The 17,659-nt window shown below is 39.3% G+C and overlaps 1 protein-coding gene across 12 annotated transcripts in view; it reads left to right on the top strand.

The window, feature by feature from the left end:
* The window catches only part of SCMH1 (Scm polycomb group protein homolog 1), a 181,347-nt gene that overhangs the window by 48,030 nt on the left and 115,658 nt on the right, over positions 1-17,659 (top strand). For 5 of the 12 annotated variants that reach the window (XM_039255952.1, XM_039255951.1, XM_039255948.1 and 2 more), the window contains 2 exons: positions 9,851-9,919; positions 10,373-10,396. Coding sequence is in view for 8 of the 12 variants with exons in the window: in XM_039255951.1 (XP_039111882.1) it covers positions 9,851-9,919; positions 10,373-10,396 (93 nt within the window). In the remaining 4 variants the exon portion in view is untranslated. Of the gene's footprint in view, positions 1-319; positions 450-9,850; positions 9,920-10,372; positions 10,397-17,659 lie in introns of those variants that run through there. The other 7 variants (XM_039255941.1, XM_039255944.1, XM_039255946.1 and 4 more) reach the window with 5 other exon arrangements.

Here is a 17,659-nt window from a genome sequence, read left to right as displayed (position 1 = left end):
CATGTTAATGGATTTTTAGTATCTTTTAAGCTTTTGGCTTAACCTGGTTAGCTGGAAGTTATATTTCTTTGCAGTGTTTGCTTGGGACCAAATGTAGCAAATATCTATATTCTTCATTGCTGTGAATATTGAGGCTTAGTTACGTTAAACCTGTGGTACTTGCTATAAGGTACTATCCAATGCTGAGTTATTCTAATAAGCAAAAAAAGATGTATCTGAATGTCCTACTTTTTAAATAATGTAACCACTTTGTTAATACTTAAGTCTCATGGTTTAAGGGGTAATAAGTGTCCTCCTTCCTCCCACCCCCATTCTGCAGATGGAGAAATTAACATACAGAGAAACTGACTTGTCAGAGGTCAGAGTAAGGTATTGGTGGATCCAGGGATAAATCCCAAACTTCTTAACTCCTTGACCAGTTTTAAGTCCATTGACTATGCAGCCTAGTGGTAAGTATCTTTTTGCCCTATTCTGGAGGTATGAGGGATTAAGATATTTAGCAAAGACTGACTTTAAGGAACTCCTCGTTACTAATTTTATCATTCGTTATCCATTTCTTTTAGCCACAGTGTCTTTTTTGCTATTTTGTCATCAGTTTTTTTTAGGTTGTGGAAGGAATTGGAAGTTCTGCTTTTTAAATATTTGAAGATATTTCTGTAACAGTTCAGCCACACTATAGATTATTATTAAGAAAAGAAAAACTTATTATTTAATGAATTTTTTTCTCTGTGTTAGGCACCATGCTAGACACTTTGTCTAGCATTTAAATATTTACATGTTGGGGCGCCTGGGGGGTTCAGTCGGTTGAATGTCCTACTTGATTTTGGCTCAGGTCATGATTCCTTGAGCCCCATATCAGGCTCCATGGAGCCAGCTTAAGATTCTTTCTTTCTCTCACCCTCTTATTCTCTTTCTCAGTCATGCTCGCTCGCGCTCTCTCAAATTAAAAAATAAGTATTATTTAAATGTCTTATTGAAACTTATAGCCATTTCAAGGAGGTATGCATTCTTGCCATTTTTAATAGTGATTTTTTAAGTCTGTTTATTTATTTTTGAGAGACAGAGACAGAGAAGGAGTGTGAGAGAGAAAGGCAGGGAGAGAGGATCCTAAGTAGGCTCTGCATTGTCAGCACAGAGCCTGATGTGGGACTCAAACTCACAAACCGTGAGATCAGGACCTGAGCCAAAACCAAGAGTCAAATAACAATCAACTGAGCCATCCAGGTGTCCCAATAGTGATATTTTTAATAGTATTAGTTGAATTTCATAGAAAAGCATCTCATAAGTTTCAGAGTTTAGATTCTAAATGAAATTTTAGCTTTGTAGAAACTTAGAATCTTATCAGGAATCTTTAAAGATGAAATCTCTATGTTAAGCATAGTTTTCTATATTATTATGTGTTATTCTTTTTTTATCCTTTGTTTGGGATTTCCTCAGGTGGTATGATTTGTCTGAGATTAAGTTTGCTCTTCCACTTGACACTAAAATCATGTCAAGTTTAGTTTCTCTAAAGCCTTTTCTTCTGTCTCTACATATAAAACAGGATTCTGTTAATTACTAGAGAGGCTGAACAACTAAACCATGTGAAAAGCAAGAGTGTAATGAGCCTCTAGAGCCAAGGTCCCATAGACCATTAGGATAGTCTCTCCTCTGCCCCTCACCTCTACTTCTCTGCCCATTGGATTCTTTTTGCTTATTGTACATCTGGCTTCTCCATTATAGTAAAATATATAGGCACTGACACTGACCACATTTTACTTCTCTTGTCATACCCCTTAACATACCTTCTGCTCCAGCCACATTGAACTACAGTTGCCCAGCATGGCACTGCCCAGTAGAATTACAATGCAAGTCAGGTACAAAATGGTAAATTTTCTAGTAGCCACACTGAAAAGGGTAAAGAAGAAATAGGGAAATTTAATTTTAATAGTATATCTTATTTAACCTAGGATATCTAAAATACTGCTTTGACATGTCACCAGTATAAAAATACATAAGGAGCTATTCCACATTCCTTTTTTTATACTCAGTCTTCAGAATCTGGTATATGTTTTACAGTTATAGCACATCTCAAATCAGACACTAAGTTTTGACAGAAATGATTGACTCGTATTTAGATTTCAACAATTTTCAATCGCAGAAGTAGAGTCTCTTACCCAGCTTTGTTCCAAACATACTTTAAAAGTTTTCCCCCATAACTGTACTGAATGTTAGTTATGAATTTAAATTAATACAAAAATTAAAACAAAATTAAATATTCACTTTCTTAGTCCCACTTGCCACATTTTGGGTGCTACATATGGCTAGTGGCTACCATGTTAGGGCAGGTCTAACATAGTGTTTATGGCATCATTTCTCTCTTTACGTTATTCCCTCTCTTTATTTTATTTAAAAAAATTTTTTTTTAACATTTATTTATTTTTGAGAGACAGAGACAGAGCATGAGCAGGAGAGGGACAGAGAGAGAGGAAGACACAGAATCCGAACAGGCTCTGGGCTGTCAGCACAGAGCCTGAGGTGGGGCTCAAACTCACAAATCGTGAGATCGTGACCTAGGCTGAAGTTGTACACTTAGCCAACTGAGCCACCCAGATGCCCTGATATACTTTTCTTATTACTCCATCCCCAAGACACAATTCCTTTGCCATGAAAGTCTTAATTTCTCCCCCTATTGTCTCCCAGATAGAACTGGCTCCTCCCCTCTCCTCTACCTTCTGAGCCCTCATTTACTTTTAATGCAGTACCTATAGTACTTTATCACATTTACTTCCGTATCTTTCTCCCTCTTCTATGCTAAAGGGAGAGTATCTTGCTATTTTTTGAATCCCCCATTCCCTAGCACAGAGCTGGAACCTATGTGTAGTCAATTTTTTTTTTTAGAGAGTAGATTAATATCATTTCAATCTGGAAATAGGAAAGGCTTTAGAGGGTTATTTTGAAAATAGCAAGTTGGAAATGGAATTTAAGTGTCAAATTGAATAAGATTTAATAGGAAGCAATCCACTGTCTTTTAGCCTGTGACATTGTATTCATTCATTCATTTCATGGACTTAGACACATGAGCTATAAAGGAGAATGAGACGTAATTTATACTGGTAAATAGTTCATAGTCATGTGCTCACACACACGTGCGCGCACACAAGTTATGGATATGTTGCGCTCTCGGCCGCATAATATTATTTGATGCTTAGCGAAATAGAACTCCAGGGTTGAATAGGATCTTAGAAGTTTATGTAATTAATCCCCTTACAACCCATAAATTCCTTCTCAGCTTGGAAAAGTTTCGGCATCTTTGGTGATAGGTGGTCATCCAGGCTTTCTGTTTATACTCCTTAGGGAACGAATAACCCATCCCCTGCAGGCTAGTTCTCCTTGCCAGGAAGTCTCGTTCTGACATCTGCTTCCCTGCAGTGAATCCTATTTCAGATGTCTCCTGTCCAGAGATCACATTTTGTGAAACCTGTGGAATAGAATGTAAACGTCATGAGAAGCAGGAGTTTCTATCTGTTTTGTCCAGTGACTTATCTTAAGTGCCCAGGATAGTGCCTGACAAACAGCAGATTATTCATGTTTACTGCATAAATAAAACTATATAAATACAATTCAGGGCATTAGTTCAATTCGGTTTTTCATTTATGAACTATTATTGCATATTTTTCATTGCTGTTGCCTAACCAGCCCTTCCTCTCTGTGGTCCTGTTCAACTTTCTGAGCTCCAGATCCTTACTCTTCACCTGCAGATACATACTTGATAATACCCGAGGTGATATATATGAAACCGCCTGGCCCTGGGCCTGGCATATGACAATGATAGGTGTTAGTTGAATGTGAAATGGAATCAGTATGGCAACTTCTGAGCCTTCTGACATCCCAGAAATGCAGGTTCATTTTTTTAAATTAATTGAATTTTTAAAATTGTGATAAAAGGTATATAACTCAGAATTTACTATTTTAACCATTTTTAAGTGTACAGTTTAGTGGCATTGAATACATTCACATTGTTGTGCAACCATTCCTACCATCCATCTCTGCAACTTTTTTCGTCTTGCAAAATTGAAGCGGAAACTGTACTCAGTAAATGATAGCAAGTACATTTTTAATATTAGCCTAGGTATTGAAATAGTATATCTGCAGTGGAAGAAAACTCCAAAATCAATATATAAATGACTTTTATCTACAGTTTTAGAAGATTTGTTTTTAATTATTTCTTATTTAACATGAATAATTGATAGATAATTTAACTCTAGTGGATTCTGTATCTAAGTATTCACTTATGTGTCCAAATTGTTTTGATGAAAGCTTGCATTTAAATATTGACTTCTCGGGGCACCTGGATGGCTCAGTCAGTTGAGCGTCTGACTTCGGCTCAGGCCATGATCTCACAGTTCATGAGTCTGAGCCCCGTGTCGGGCTCTGTGCTGACAGCTCGGAGCCTGGAGCCTGCTTTGGGTTCTGTCTCCCCTTCTTTCTGCCCCTTCCCTGCTCACTCTCAGTCTCTCCCTCTCTCTCCCTCTCTCTCTCTCTCTCTCTCTCAAAAATAGATTTTAAAAATTTCTTAAAAATAAATATTGACTTTTTACTATGTGTGATTTTCTCTCATTGCATACCTGTTTCTGAGTTTGGTAAAAAGACAACCTTTTTCTTTTCTTTTTTCAGAAAGAAAAAGGGGCTCACTATGTGTCAAGCCCCAAGAATACTGGCTGGGTTAGTAGTATTTACCTCTGACACCTGGAACAGGATAGAAGTAGGAGACAGAAATAGTGCTCTGCTTAGGGATGTTGCCAGAAAGATATTAGAAAGTAACATGTATCCTGGACCATGGTGAATAAAAAGAATCTCCCAAATAGAGAAGGGAGGAGATGTCCAGACACATATGGCATGTTTATTATGGAGACAGTTTAGGTTTTGACCTTTGAAGACTTTTAAAGGAGTAGCGACATGTTTTAGCTAATCTTAGTTTTAAGATACATAAATATAAGTATTTTAAAACTGAATGCTAAAGTATGAGTTGGAAAGGGGTGATGTCACAGACAGGAATGAAGTAGCTGTTTCTGTTGGTCAAGGTGAGAGAGAATGAACTCTTAAACTCAGAAAAGGAGCAGAGGAGACAGTCATTTTAGAAGTAAAACTGACAGATTTTGATAACTGGTTAGATTTGGTGGACAAGAGAGAGTGGACAGTTAAAGAGGACTCCAGGTTTCTGATGTATCACTAAGTGGGAGAAGGACTACAGGAGAAGAAATACACTGCCTGAGGAGAGAGACTAAAGTAAACTCACCTATTTTAAATGTAGCAGCTACATATCCTACAATATTCTGAAACATGGCTATTAGTCTTAGAATGCTTTGAAAACTTAGAGGTGACTAGCTCCTGTTTTTACGTGTGGAACTCTATTAGATGCTGCATTCTGTACATTTAAGAATTGATACAGGAATGTGGGGCACCTGTGTGGGTCAGTCGGTTGAGCAACCATCCGAGTTTGGCTCAGGTAATGATCTTGCAGTTCACAAGTTCGAGCCCCGCGTCAGACTCTGTGCTGACAGCTCAGAGGCTGGAGCCTCCTTCAGATTCTGTGTCTCCCTTTCTCTCTCTCCACCCCTCTACTCATTCTCTGTCTCTCTCAAAAGTAGATAGATAAACATTTTAAAAATTAAAAAAAAAAAAAAAAAAGAATTGATACAGAGATGGTGGCCTAATCCACTGGGTAATTTATGGCGATGCTTAAAAATTAAGCAGTTTAGGGGCGCCTGGGTGGCTTAGTCGGTTAAGCGTCCGACTTTCGCTTAGGTCATGATCTCGTGGTTCTTGGGTTCGAGCCCCGCGTCGGGCTCTGTGCTGACTGCCAGCTCAGAGCCTGGACCCTGTTCCAGAGTCTGTGTCTCCCTGTCTCTCTGACCCTCTCCTGTTCACGCTGTCTATCTCTCTCTCTCCTAGAAATAAATAAAAATTTAAAAAAAAAAATTAAAAAAATTAAGCAGTTTGTAATGAATGTGGTTGCTGTCTCCTTTTCTTCTTTGGGCACTGCTTTCCCGGTTCCACTTGTTTGTGCCAGGAGTTTCAAGTATTTCTTCTCAGAAGTACCTTTTTCATTGTCTTATGGAAGCTTATTTCAATGCCTTCCTGCCCAGTTAAGTTTGTTAATTATTTTGTTCATTTTGCTTCATCATTGGATCTGGCTTTTGTTTTCTTCTCATTATTAGAGTATTTTTTCCTGTAAATTGTATTGGTTGATTTTAAATTGTTTTATTAATTGTATTAGTGATCTTACAGCCTGGTTTCAATTTATTGTAGCTTCCTGAATCCGTTTTGTGTATGCTAGTAGCTCATCTTTACTTAAGTGATATGATACTGAAAACTTGTACATAAATGGAATATATATTATATATTTAATTTTTAGGAATACATTCTTTCTAATCAAAAATAATTCAAAAATTATTGTGAAAAAATTTAAAGCATGAATTCAGTTATGATACCCTCATATCTTTTGTCTCTGTCAGCAATTTTTTAGCCTGATCAAGTTTATCATCTTTATTAATGATTTAGAGGAGAACAAACGTGACAGGTACTAGAAAGACAAGGGATGTCCAACCAGGAGAGAAAGCAAACACTTGGGGTGGGACACTGGCCAGTGTGACTAGAGTGTAGTGGAAAACGGAAAAGTCCTGGGGCATCTGGGTGGCTCAGTTGGTTAAGCATCCAACTCTTGATTTTGGCTCAGGTCATGATCTCATGGTTCATGGGATGGAGTCCTATGTAGGGCTCTGTGTTCAGCATGCAGCCTGTTTGGGATTCTCTGTCTCCCTCCCTCTTTGCCCCTCCCCCACTAGTGCTGTCTCTCCTTCCCTCTCCCTCTTCCTTTCCCTTCCTCCTTCCCCCCCTCAAAATAGATAAGTAAACTTTAAAAAAGTTGGGGGGGGGTATCATGGGGCAAGATCAGAGAAATGGCAGCAGCCAAATCCTGCATATCTGTGCAAAGCATCCTTAATTCAGTGGGAAGCTCTTGGGAAGCCATTTACCCTTGAGGAGAAGAATGACATTAGCTGTTTTGCGTTTTAAAATGCTCACTCTGAGCCCCGTATGGTGAGTAGGTTGGAGTAGGACAAGAGTGGAAGCAGGGATTCCAGTCAGCAGGTCGTCCTAATGGTCCAGGTAAGAAGGATGGTGACTAGAAATAGAGTGTGAGCAGTGGAATGAGTGGTAGATGGGCTGGGGACCTGGTCCAGCAGAACTTACTGAGTGGATGTGAGTGTAAAGGACATAGCAGCATCAAGGATGACATCAGGGATATTTGGCTTGAACAGCTTGGCGGTGGAGATGCCATTTACTGGTTTGGGGGAGAGAAGAAGAGGACAGGTTGTCTCCCCAAACCAATAAATGGCCTCTCCATCACACATGATTTCATTCATATGTGGAATTTAAGAAACAAAGCAAACGAGCAAAGAGGGGACAGAAGGAGAGAGAGGCAAACCAAGGAACAGACTCTCAACCGTAGAGAACAAACTGATGGTCACCAGAGGGGTGCTGGGGAGATGGATTAAATAGGTGTTGGGATTAAGGCATGCACTTTCACGGTGAGCACTAGTGGATGGATGGAAGTGTTGATCGCTTTACTGTACATCTGAAACTGATATTACACTATATGTCAACTAACTGAAAATTAAATAAAAACTTTTAAAAAAAGGAACAGGTTTGCAAGAGGTGGCATCCTGTTTTAGCCATGTTAAATTTGAAACATCTGATGTGGTAACTATGTAGAGATTATATGTAAGTGTGGAATTCCAAGAGGAGGTCAGTGCTAGAAATATGAGTTTGGGAGTGATCTCAGTGGAGTGGTGAACAGGAAAACCCTGTTTGAATGAGGAGATAATTAATGTGAAGAAGTGAGAAGCAATAACTATAGATAACTCTTAAAGTAAGTTTTCCTGAGAAATAGAAGGCAGGAGGGATGTACATGGGATTAAGAGAAGGTTGGAGAAGGGGTACTTGTTTGTTTTTTTGTGTTGATCTGTTTGGTAGGAGATGACGGGGCAGTAAAGATGCAGATGCAAATGGTCTAGAAAGGAAATACATGCAAAGTCCTTGAGAGGATGAGAGGAAATGGGATCTGGAGCAAAACCGGAGGGTTGCCTTTTGATAAAAACAGACCCTTCATCCACAGCAATAGAAGAGCAGTCAGAAAGAATGATGAATGAGTAAGACACTGACTGAGCACCTGCTACTCTACTGTGCATGGGGGATATGCCACTAAACATGATGGAGCCTGTGCCTTCCTGAGGGGCATATAGAGGCTTCCTGTCCCTTATTTCTCTTTTCTCAACGAACCCTAAATTAACATTGTACCTAAGAGTGAAGGTGAGGGAGGGACTATTTGGAGTATGAGGAGAAAGAAAAATAAATAAATTTTTTGGGGGAAGGTGGACAAGCAGACACAGTATGGAAATGTGGTATGATTTCTAGACAGTGTTAAATAGCATTTGAGAATTATGGTCATGAGTTTGAAGTGAAACCAGTAAGCTTGCATTTGGTTTTCTTCAGCACTTGTGAGCTGTTGGGGTAGGCATGGTGGATAAGCGGCTTTAACCAGAGTTAAGTCTGAGGCTTTACTAGGCAGATTTGACAAAAAAAAGAGATAGGAGGGAATGGATTTTCCCTCTAAATTTTCAAACAAGAAAAATGTATTTCCATTATATAAGTAACTTGTCCTCTTTATTAAAAAAATTGAAAATATACGAGATTAGAAAATAAGGGTAGGAGGAGTAGGACCACTACCCAAAGATAACCAGATGCTTATAGTTGCTGTGTTTGCTTCTTGTTGTTTTTTTTTTCTTTTTTCTAGTGATAACTTTTAGGGTTGTATTAGTTTGCTACGACTGCAAAGATTACAGACCTGGTGATTTAAACAAAATTATTTTCTCGGGGCACCTCGGTGGTTCAGTTGGTTAAGTGTCCAACTCTGATCTCAGCTCAGGTCATGATCTCACTGTTCATGAGTTCAAGCCCTACACTGGGCTCTGTGCTCATGATGCGGAGCCTGCTTGGGATTCTCTCTCTCCCTCTCTCTCTCTGCCCTGCCCCCACTTGCGTGCGATCTCTCTCTCTCTCTCAAAATAAATAAATACACTTTAAAGAAAAAAAATTTATTTTCTCCTGTTTCTGGAGGCTGGAAGTCAGAGATCAAGGTATAGGTAGAGTTGACTTTTTTCTGAGGCCTCTCTTCTTGGCTTTTAGATGCCCATCTTCTGTCTTCATGTACTCTTTTCTCTGTCCCTTTATGTGTCCAAATTTCCTCTTATAAGGACACCAGTCTTGTTAGATTAGGGCTCATTTTAATGATGTTAAATGATCTCATTTTAATGTAGTTACTTTAAAGACCCTGTCTCCAAATACAGTCACATTGAAGTGTGGGAGGGGGGTGGGAAGGCACACAATTGAGCCCAGAGCAGGGCTGTTCTTTGTTTTCAGCTTTTTATATAATTTCTATTATTCCATGAATATAATTTTTGCTCTCATATTTTACCAGATAACATCAGAACTTTATTCAGTTCCCCATTTTGTTGTGTAGCCTTTGTAAAAATTTCAAGCTGCAAAACCCTTTGTCAACTGATAAATGTGCTGTGGTATCTTAATCAGTCTTCTGGACATTTAGGTGTCCTCCCTCCTTTTTTGTTTTTATAAACAATACTCAAGTTTTTTTAAATAAAACCTTTTTTTCTGTAGTTTGATTATTTCCTTAGAATACCATCTCAGAAGGGGATTACTTTATCAAAGACTATTGATGCCTGCTGTTGAGTTAGAGAAGTATCGAATCTTGCGTTTTCTTTTCACATGACTGTTCTCTCTCCTCCCGCAGTGATAGACTGGAATGATGTTAGGAAACACAAGTATGGTCACCTTTCCGAGTCTGCATCCCAGTATCAAGGTAAGAAAAAAAGCCCTCCATTTAGCTTGGAAAAATAATTTGACATCTCTTATCATAAAACCTTTGTTCTGAGAGGTCTGAGGTATCAAGAATTCACTGATGGAAGCACACGCAAATATTAGAGTTTGTAGAGGTGTCTATTAGAAGCGGTGTGTTTCGTTTTGAACTGGAAGCAGGAGACTTAGACTCTGAGTACAGGTCATCTCGAAGTAGCCTCACAGCTTCAAGCCCGGTTGGCCTCTCTGCGTCTCCAGTTTTTAAGAGGTTAGGCTTAGAGCAATGCAGTTAGGTGGTATATTCCGCGACAACTACTAACACACTCAGCATCTTTTAACATGAGAGGGTTGGATTACACAAACTCTCAAGCCTTCATTTTACCCCAGAACCTCACCTTTCTTTGTTTTGGTGTACTTGTCCCAATGACTTATGCTGTAACATTTTTTTCTTTAATAGAAGCTACTGACATCCTGGAACTAGGTAAGATTTCTTTCTTGTATTTCTGTTAAATACGGATAATAACCAAAGCAGAGATTCGAGCGTGACGAGGACCAGGGTGCCGTCCTGTGCGTCGCACGGACCCGTGTGTCCTGTGTTCTTCCGCCTCACGCCCGTGCAGCCAGTCTTACCGGAAGTGCAGACCAAGCCAGCAGGGGTGGGGGGTGGTAGTTACGCAGAGCGCACGGAGGAACAGGGGCCGACTCCAACTGGAAGCTACCCTTAATTCGGTGACTCCAGAACGAAAACAAACCCCTGTTGACTCTCAGTCAGAATTTGGTGGGATTTCCCCAAAAGAAATTTTTCATGAGATATAACAAACTGAAATTAAACCTAAAGATTTTGTAAATTTTTTAACTAAACGCAGTCTGAAATATTAACAGTTCAAATACCAAGGTCAGACTGCTTCCGCATCCGGTTTCATGCTTACAGAGTATACCTCAGGACTAGGATTTGAGAAATAATGCTAATGTCAGTAATTCTTAATGAGCCTTCAGGGTTTCTACATTAAACATCAGTCTCATCTTGGTCTTTTAAAATCTTTCTGTATGTTACACAAATACTGATATCCTAATGGCTTTATCGATTTTTGTTGAATATCTTTACTTGTTCTGTGACTTCATGTGTTCACCTCTATTATTATCATTATCTTTTTGCTTCCTCTTGCCTTTTCTCCCCAGAACATTACTTTTATTGCCCACTGACAAAGAAGGTGATGTAGAGGAGTAGAATGCTAGACCAGGAGTCAGAGCTCCTGGGTTCTTTGAAAGCCAGCCGCACTTAGTAACTTGGTAATGCCGATCCTTAGTGTTCCGACTTGGAAAATGGGGATGTTAGTCTCATAATGCCTACTCCACAAGGTTGTTAACAAGGTTACACGAGCTAATGGACGTGAAAACATCTTAAAACCTCTCAAATACTTTTCAACTTTTGAGGATTGTTATTTTCATTCTGTCGAGGGACCATCCTCAGACATTATTCTAAGTCAAATCTTGGACCATTCTTTGAAGTGAAGCGTTCTATGAATGTGAGCTGATGAAACGAATGAGTTGAAATAATGCAGGTAAAAGGCCTGGCACTTGATAGACAATAAATGATAGTCACTTAATGACTTAAAACTTACCTCAGGCTTTGGAAGGCACTAGTTTTTGTCATAAAAATCATGGACCTAAGAATCAGGCAGGCCTTAGTTCAAATTCCTATTGTCTGCTTACCAGTTCAGTGATTTTGGGGAAAATTACTTAATCTTTCTGAGCCTATGTCTGTCCTCATCTTTAAAATGGGAATAAAGCCTACTTTTCAGCTTATGATGAACTTGGGAGATATTGAATATGGGGTGGGCAGACGGAGGATACTCTGTGAGAGCTGTTGCTGGTTTTGTTGCTAATATGAATGATAACAATTACCTGTAGTTCAGTGACAAGTTCAGGTATGTTGTGAACAATCTGTTTTATTCATAGGGAATTGTAAAACGTAGATACTCGGTTTAACATAAGTAGATACAAGAAGTGATGTTAAAATTTGGAAATATATTTTTCCTGTGCAAGGAGTAGAGGCTATCATAACACAGCGCCAGCATAGCCAGAGACAGGCTCTGATGAGTTAATCCTGCATATTTCATTTTGCCCATCAAGCATAGAGAGCAGCCCCAAATATCAAAATGAAATGAAATTCATGGGGTGCCTGGGCAGCTCAATCGGTTAAGCACCCAACTTCCAACTTCAGCTCCGGTCATAATCTCATGGTGTATGAGTTTGAGCCCCACAATGGGCTCTGTGCTGACAGCTCAGCCTGGAGCCTGCTTCTGTTCTGTGTCTCCATCTCTCTCTGCCCCTCCCCTGCTTGTGCTTTGTGTGTCTCTCTCTAAATAAATAAACAAAAAAAATTTTAAAGAAATTAAGTTCAGTAGATTTTTAGAATCTGAGTTTGGAAGAAGCCTTAAAATAATCTAACTTGACCCAGCATTTCAAAATTCAACATTTTGAGTATCTTATAAAATGCCTTGTCTTGAACTTTTTTTTTTTTTAATGTTTTATTTATTTCTAGGAGAGAGAGAGAGACAGCGTGAGCAGGGGAGGGTCAGAGAGAGAGGGAGTCACAGACTGAAACAGGCTCCAGGCTCTGAGCTGGCAGTCAGCACAGAGCCCAACGTGGGGCTCGAACCCACGAACCACGAGATCATGACCTAAGCGGAAGTCGGACGCTTAACCGACTAAGCCACCCAAGCGCCCCTGTCTTGAACTTTTCATTGTTGTTGGGGACTTACAGCCTTCCTCAGGAACTCGCTTCATATTTAGACAGGTTGATTTATTGGGCCAAAATCTGTTTCTTTGTCAATTCTCTCAGGCATACTTTGAACTTTTAGGGCAACATGGAATAGTGTAGCCAGCTTTTCCCTCACCAGCCTCCAGATATTAAAAGATAGCTCTAGGGACTGCCTGCCCACTGCCACTCTGTCTGTCCTGGTCAAAGCACCTTGTCTCATATAGGTTATTAGAATATCTTCCTCACTCGTCTTCCTGCCTCCAGCCCTGCCCTCCAAGTCCATCCTTCACACCGCACACAGAATGACTCCTGCCCCAGAGCCTTCGGTGCTTCCTCTTCTCATCGGTGTGGTTGAGGAGGCTCTCTGACACCTGGGCACTGCTTTTATCTAACACCTCCTTCCTCAACTACTGGTTGGTTGGTTGGTTTTTTAACTCTGCCCAGTAGCCATACCAAAATAATTCCATTTTTAGAAGTGCTTTTTCTTACTTCTGGGACTTTATACATGTTTTTCTTTCAGTCTGAAACAAAAGATTCTAAAAACAAAGAATTGTCTTTCTTCTTGTCTGACTTCCTGCTTACCCTTTGACTCCTTACAAGTATCAAGGTTACTTCCCTGGGAATCCTTCTACAAGACCTCCTCTAGCGCCCTCCACAGCCAAGCATGGCACTTACCACACTTTCTGTAGTTGGCTCTCTAGCCTCTGGCTCCTACTGAAGCTCCGTGAGGGCAAGAACAATATTTGATCACGGTGGTGTCTCCAGCACCTGGCACAATGCTTTGCACACGATAAATATTTGTTGGATTGGTGGATGGATGGCAAATTGACTCCAAGATTGGTTTCTTCTGCAAGCTCAGTGTCAGTGTTCCTTCAGCTGCTCCTCAGGTGACATGGTTTTGTGTCCCCTTGCCACTTAGGGCACCGTTTAGACTTTGGTTTCTTCTGTCCATCTCAAAGTACAGCTCCCAGAAGTAAATTTGAGTATCACCAGCGTAATCGTACTTGTCCAGAAAAGAGAAGCTCTGGTGCATCCTTGCTTCTTCTTTTCATTCACTAAACTTTTATGGGAACTGGATTCAGTTTCAGGCAGTGTGTTAAACAGTGAAGATTTTTAAAAAATAACAATAAAGGTAGCTGCTATCTGTGAAGAGCTTATGTAAATAACGATATGATGTGAAGATGCGAAAATAAAGGTGTGAACAGGATGTTATAGGAGCTGAGAAATGATAGGAGCTGAGAAATGGTGGGATTTGTTCTGAGAGACAGGATGAGTCAGAATTTTTTTTTTTTTTTTGGCTTGGTGTTTTATCTTTAGATGATTCATTAAAAAATATCAAGCTAGTGATCTAAAAGACCTATGGACAATATTTTGAGAATGAGCCACTGTGTAACTCGTAAACTTAGGCGTTGTACATTGTCTCACAACAGGGTTTTATTAGCACTGGATATGCCATAACTTATTAATCATTTGAAAGTGCCAAGAAAACACAGTTGAGGGTGCCTTATGAAAAATTAAAAGTGGTTCAGTTGGTTTTGAAATTACATGAAACAAAATACTCCTCATCTTAGAGTAGACTGACTGATGAGAGGAACAGAAGGCAGGGTCCAGAGATAGGCCCAAATGTATATAAGAAATTAACATACGACCACAGTGACATTTCCAATCAGTGGGGAGAAGATGATTTCTTCAAAAATGATGGTGAGGACATTTATTGAATAAAAGGTGAAAAGGAAAGCTTTATCTTTGCCTTATTTGTCTCACAGAATAAATTTGAAATAGATCATTTAAATGTTAAAAATAAAATGAAACCTGGAGAAATACTAGAAGAAAACATGGGTTAATGTCTCTTATAGTGCTGAAGGGAAGAAAGCATGATGTGAAAGCCAGGAAGTCATAAAAGACAAGACTGAGAAACTTAAGGGCAAATCCTAGCAGACAGAGACAAATGTCTACAACATATATGACAGGCGAAGGACTAACATCTTTAGTCTACGTAGAACTCTTAGAATCTGTGAGAAGACAAAAGAATACCTCAATGAAAAATGACAAAATAAACTATAAATAAACTAATGAGCCTAAAATGACCTTCAACTTTATTAGTAATCAAAGAATTGCATATAAAAGTATGACAGTATTTTGCTTTTTCACTTGTAAGACTTGACAAAAGTATAGAGATTGTTAAGTCTCCATTTTAGCAAGGATGTAAGAAACATATTCGTACGCACTGTTGGTGGGACTTATATTGTATCAAAATATAAAATAACCTGTTCTTTGTCCATTCACCCTACTCTTAGGAATTTGCCCTAAAGTGATCATCTTAAAAGTGTTAAAAAATATATGTATGCAAAGATACTCATCAAAAATTAGAAAACACTTACATGACCATCAATAGTATTTTACAAACACTGTCATTAACTTATATAAATTATGGCACATATAAACAACGGAACATTTTCAGACAGTAATCTTAGCGTAGAATTTCTCATCTAAAGACTATAATTGTCTTTATTTCTCTTAGGAATTTGGGTTCCGCACTTCAGGTAGAATGAAATAGAGTTCTTGTAGAGAAGTGTGGTCAGAATAGTAGCCACCATGAATGGAGGTGCCTCGTGTAGCTGGCTCAAATTAGCAGCATTGATATATAATATATATAATCTCTCTCATATATTATGGCCAGGACCAACTGGTAGAAGCTAGAAGGAGGCTGACTTTGGCTGACTGTATAGGTCTAAGTCCATCTGTTTGTACCATTGAATAAACAGAATAAGGAGTTTCTCATCATTGCAAGTATTCACCCAAGGGCTGGAGGGAGCTTCAGGCCTCAACTTTTGGTATCACCCCATCAAGATGCCTTTCTTGATCATCCTGCCTAAAATAGCACACACATACCCTCAACACTCTTTCCCTTTTACTTTGCTTTATTTTTTCTTTATTTGAAAAGGGCCAGGAATTGTATATTACCTGGTGTCTCTGTTGCCCTCTCCACCATCCGACATATATTTATCTGTTTGTTTATTGTTTTTTCTTCCCCTTTGGAAAGTAAGCTCCATATCGGCAGAGACTTTGCTGTTTCATTCTTTGCTCTAGATCACCCGTGCCCAGAACTAGGATTGAATGAATGAGTATTAGAGAAAGGGATTCATGCATTCGACTTGGTGGATCTCTTCTGCTTTACATTATTGCGGACTTTTAATTTTTTAAAGGTACTTCTACGTGGTGTGTAACTCTCTTCAGGGCAGAGATTTTATTTTCTAATAATAAGTGTAGCTGTAATGTGGTGTGCATTAGAGTTTATAAAATACTTTCATAAGCATTATTCAGTAACATAAATGAGATGACTATAGAGTCTCAGCCCACGTGTTTTCTCCATAGAGCATCTGTCCATAATTTGGCCATCTAAGATATTAGATAGACAGCCTCTGTCTATCACATTATTTTATTTCCTTCGAATGCTTATCACTTATTACCTTATTTATTTGGTTATGTGTTAATGGTACCTCGTGATATACCCCAGAATGTAAATTCCGTGAGGAATTTATCCCAGCACTGTCTTATCCCAGCACTGAGAATACTGCCTGGCACCCAGAAGAATGCTCAAACAGCAGTTGAATAAATAATTGAAACCATCTGTAAAGCATAAGTCATTTTCCTTATATGAGTTAATAATGTTAATCTTCCTTGATCCCAGTAACAAATTAGATTTTCCTGTTCTGCACCCTCAAGGCAACCTGTATTACCTCATTAGCTTAAATTTATCATAATTGTACCAGTTTATTTGTGTTATTATTTATTTAACATCCCTGCTTAATATTTCTAAACTGCAAGCCCTGTGTATTTAGGAACCACGTATGTCTTGTTCCTCTTATATTTAACATGGTGCTTTTATACTTGGAAGGAGTTTAACAAATACTTAATGAATCAATGGGTGTACAATCTTACATAATAGTTATCTCTGCTTAGAAGGATTAAAAAACTTCTCTAAGATAATTATAGTCATAAGACTTTATCCAGCATCTTCTGACTCTCAATATTACATTCTTTTGGCACCAGTAATTTCTAGACACAAATGTGAATCAGAATTACTTAGGGACACTTTGAAAATACAGATTTTCAGACCACACTCTAAGGCCTACTGAATGAGAATCTCTGAGGATGGGGCCCAGAACTCTATTTAAAGAAATGAGAAAAATCCTTCAGGAGATTCTGACGATAAGTAACATTTGGGAATCAGTGCTGTATGCTAGGGCAAACTACTGTTTGGGGGCAAATCCAGCCCGCTGCCTATTTTTGTAAATAAAGTTTTAGTGGAACCCAGCCATGTTCATTCATGTACATATTGTCTGTAGCTGGTTTCAGGCTACAGTGCAGAGTTGAGTATTTGTGACAGAGACTGGATGGCCCACAAAGCATAACATTTTACTATCTGGTCCTTTACAGAAAGTTTGCCAACCCCTCCCTGATATATGCCTTGCTGCCTGTCCTGTTTTTATGTGTGTGGTTATTGCAGTTGCTTGGAGATGCGGTAGACATGACGTTTGGCTCCATTATGGGCATTACAGTAGGTGCTCAAACATTCTATTGAGTCAATAAAAATTAACTCATTTGGAATTTACCTGAAATTAAGAGATTAAGTCTCAGGTAGCCTAAGCAGTCAAATTTAAGAAAAGTCCTAATCTAGGTATGGTTCAATCCAGTCAGCCCTCAGTGGGTAAACTGCTTTTAAAAAAGAGATTCCAGGGGCACCTGGGTGGTTCAGCTGGTTGAGCATCTGACTTCATTTCAGGTCATGATCTCATGGTTCATGAGTTCGAGTCCCACATCAGGCTCTGTGCTGACAGCTCAAAACTTGCAGCCTTCTTCGAATTCTGTGTCTCCCTCTCTCTCTCTGGTCCTCCCCGACTCACGTTCTCTCTCCCCCTCTCTCTCCCCCTCTCCCCCTCTCTCTCCCCCTCTCCCCCTCTCTCTCCCCCTCTACCC

This window comes from Hyaena hyaena, unplaced genomic scaffold (genome assembly GCF_003009895.1).
Source record: "Hyaena hyaena isolate Hyena2069 unplaced genomic scaffold, ASM300989v1 scaffold_551, whole genome shotgun sequence".
Taxonomy (NCBI): Eukaryota; Metazoa; Chordata; class Mammalia; order Carnivora; family Hyaenidae; genus Hyaena; species Hyaena hyaena.
Note: the sequence above shows the minus strand (reverse complement) of the source record. Positions and strands in the feature narration are given on the sequence as shown.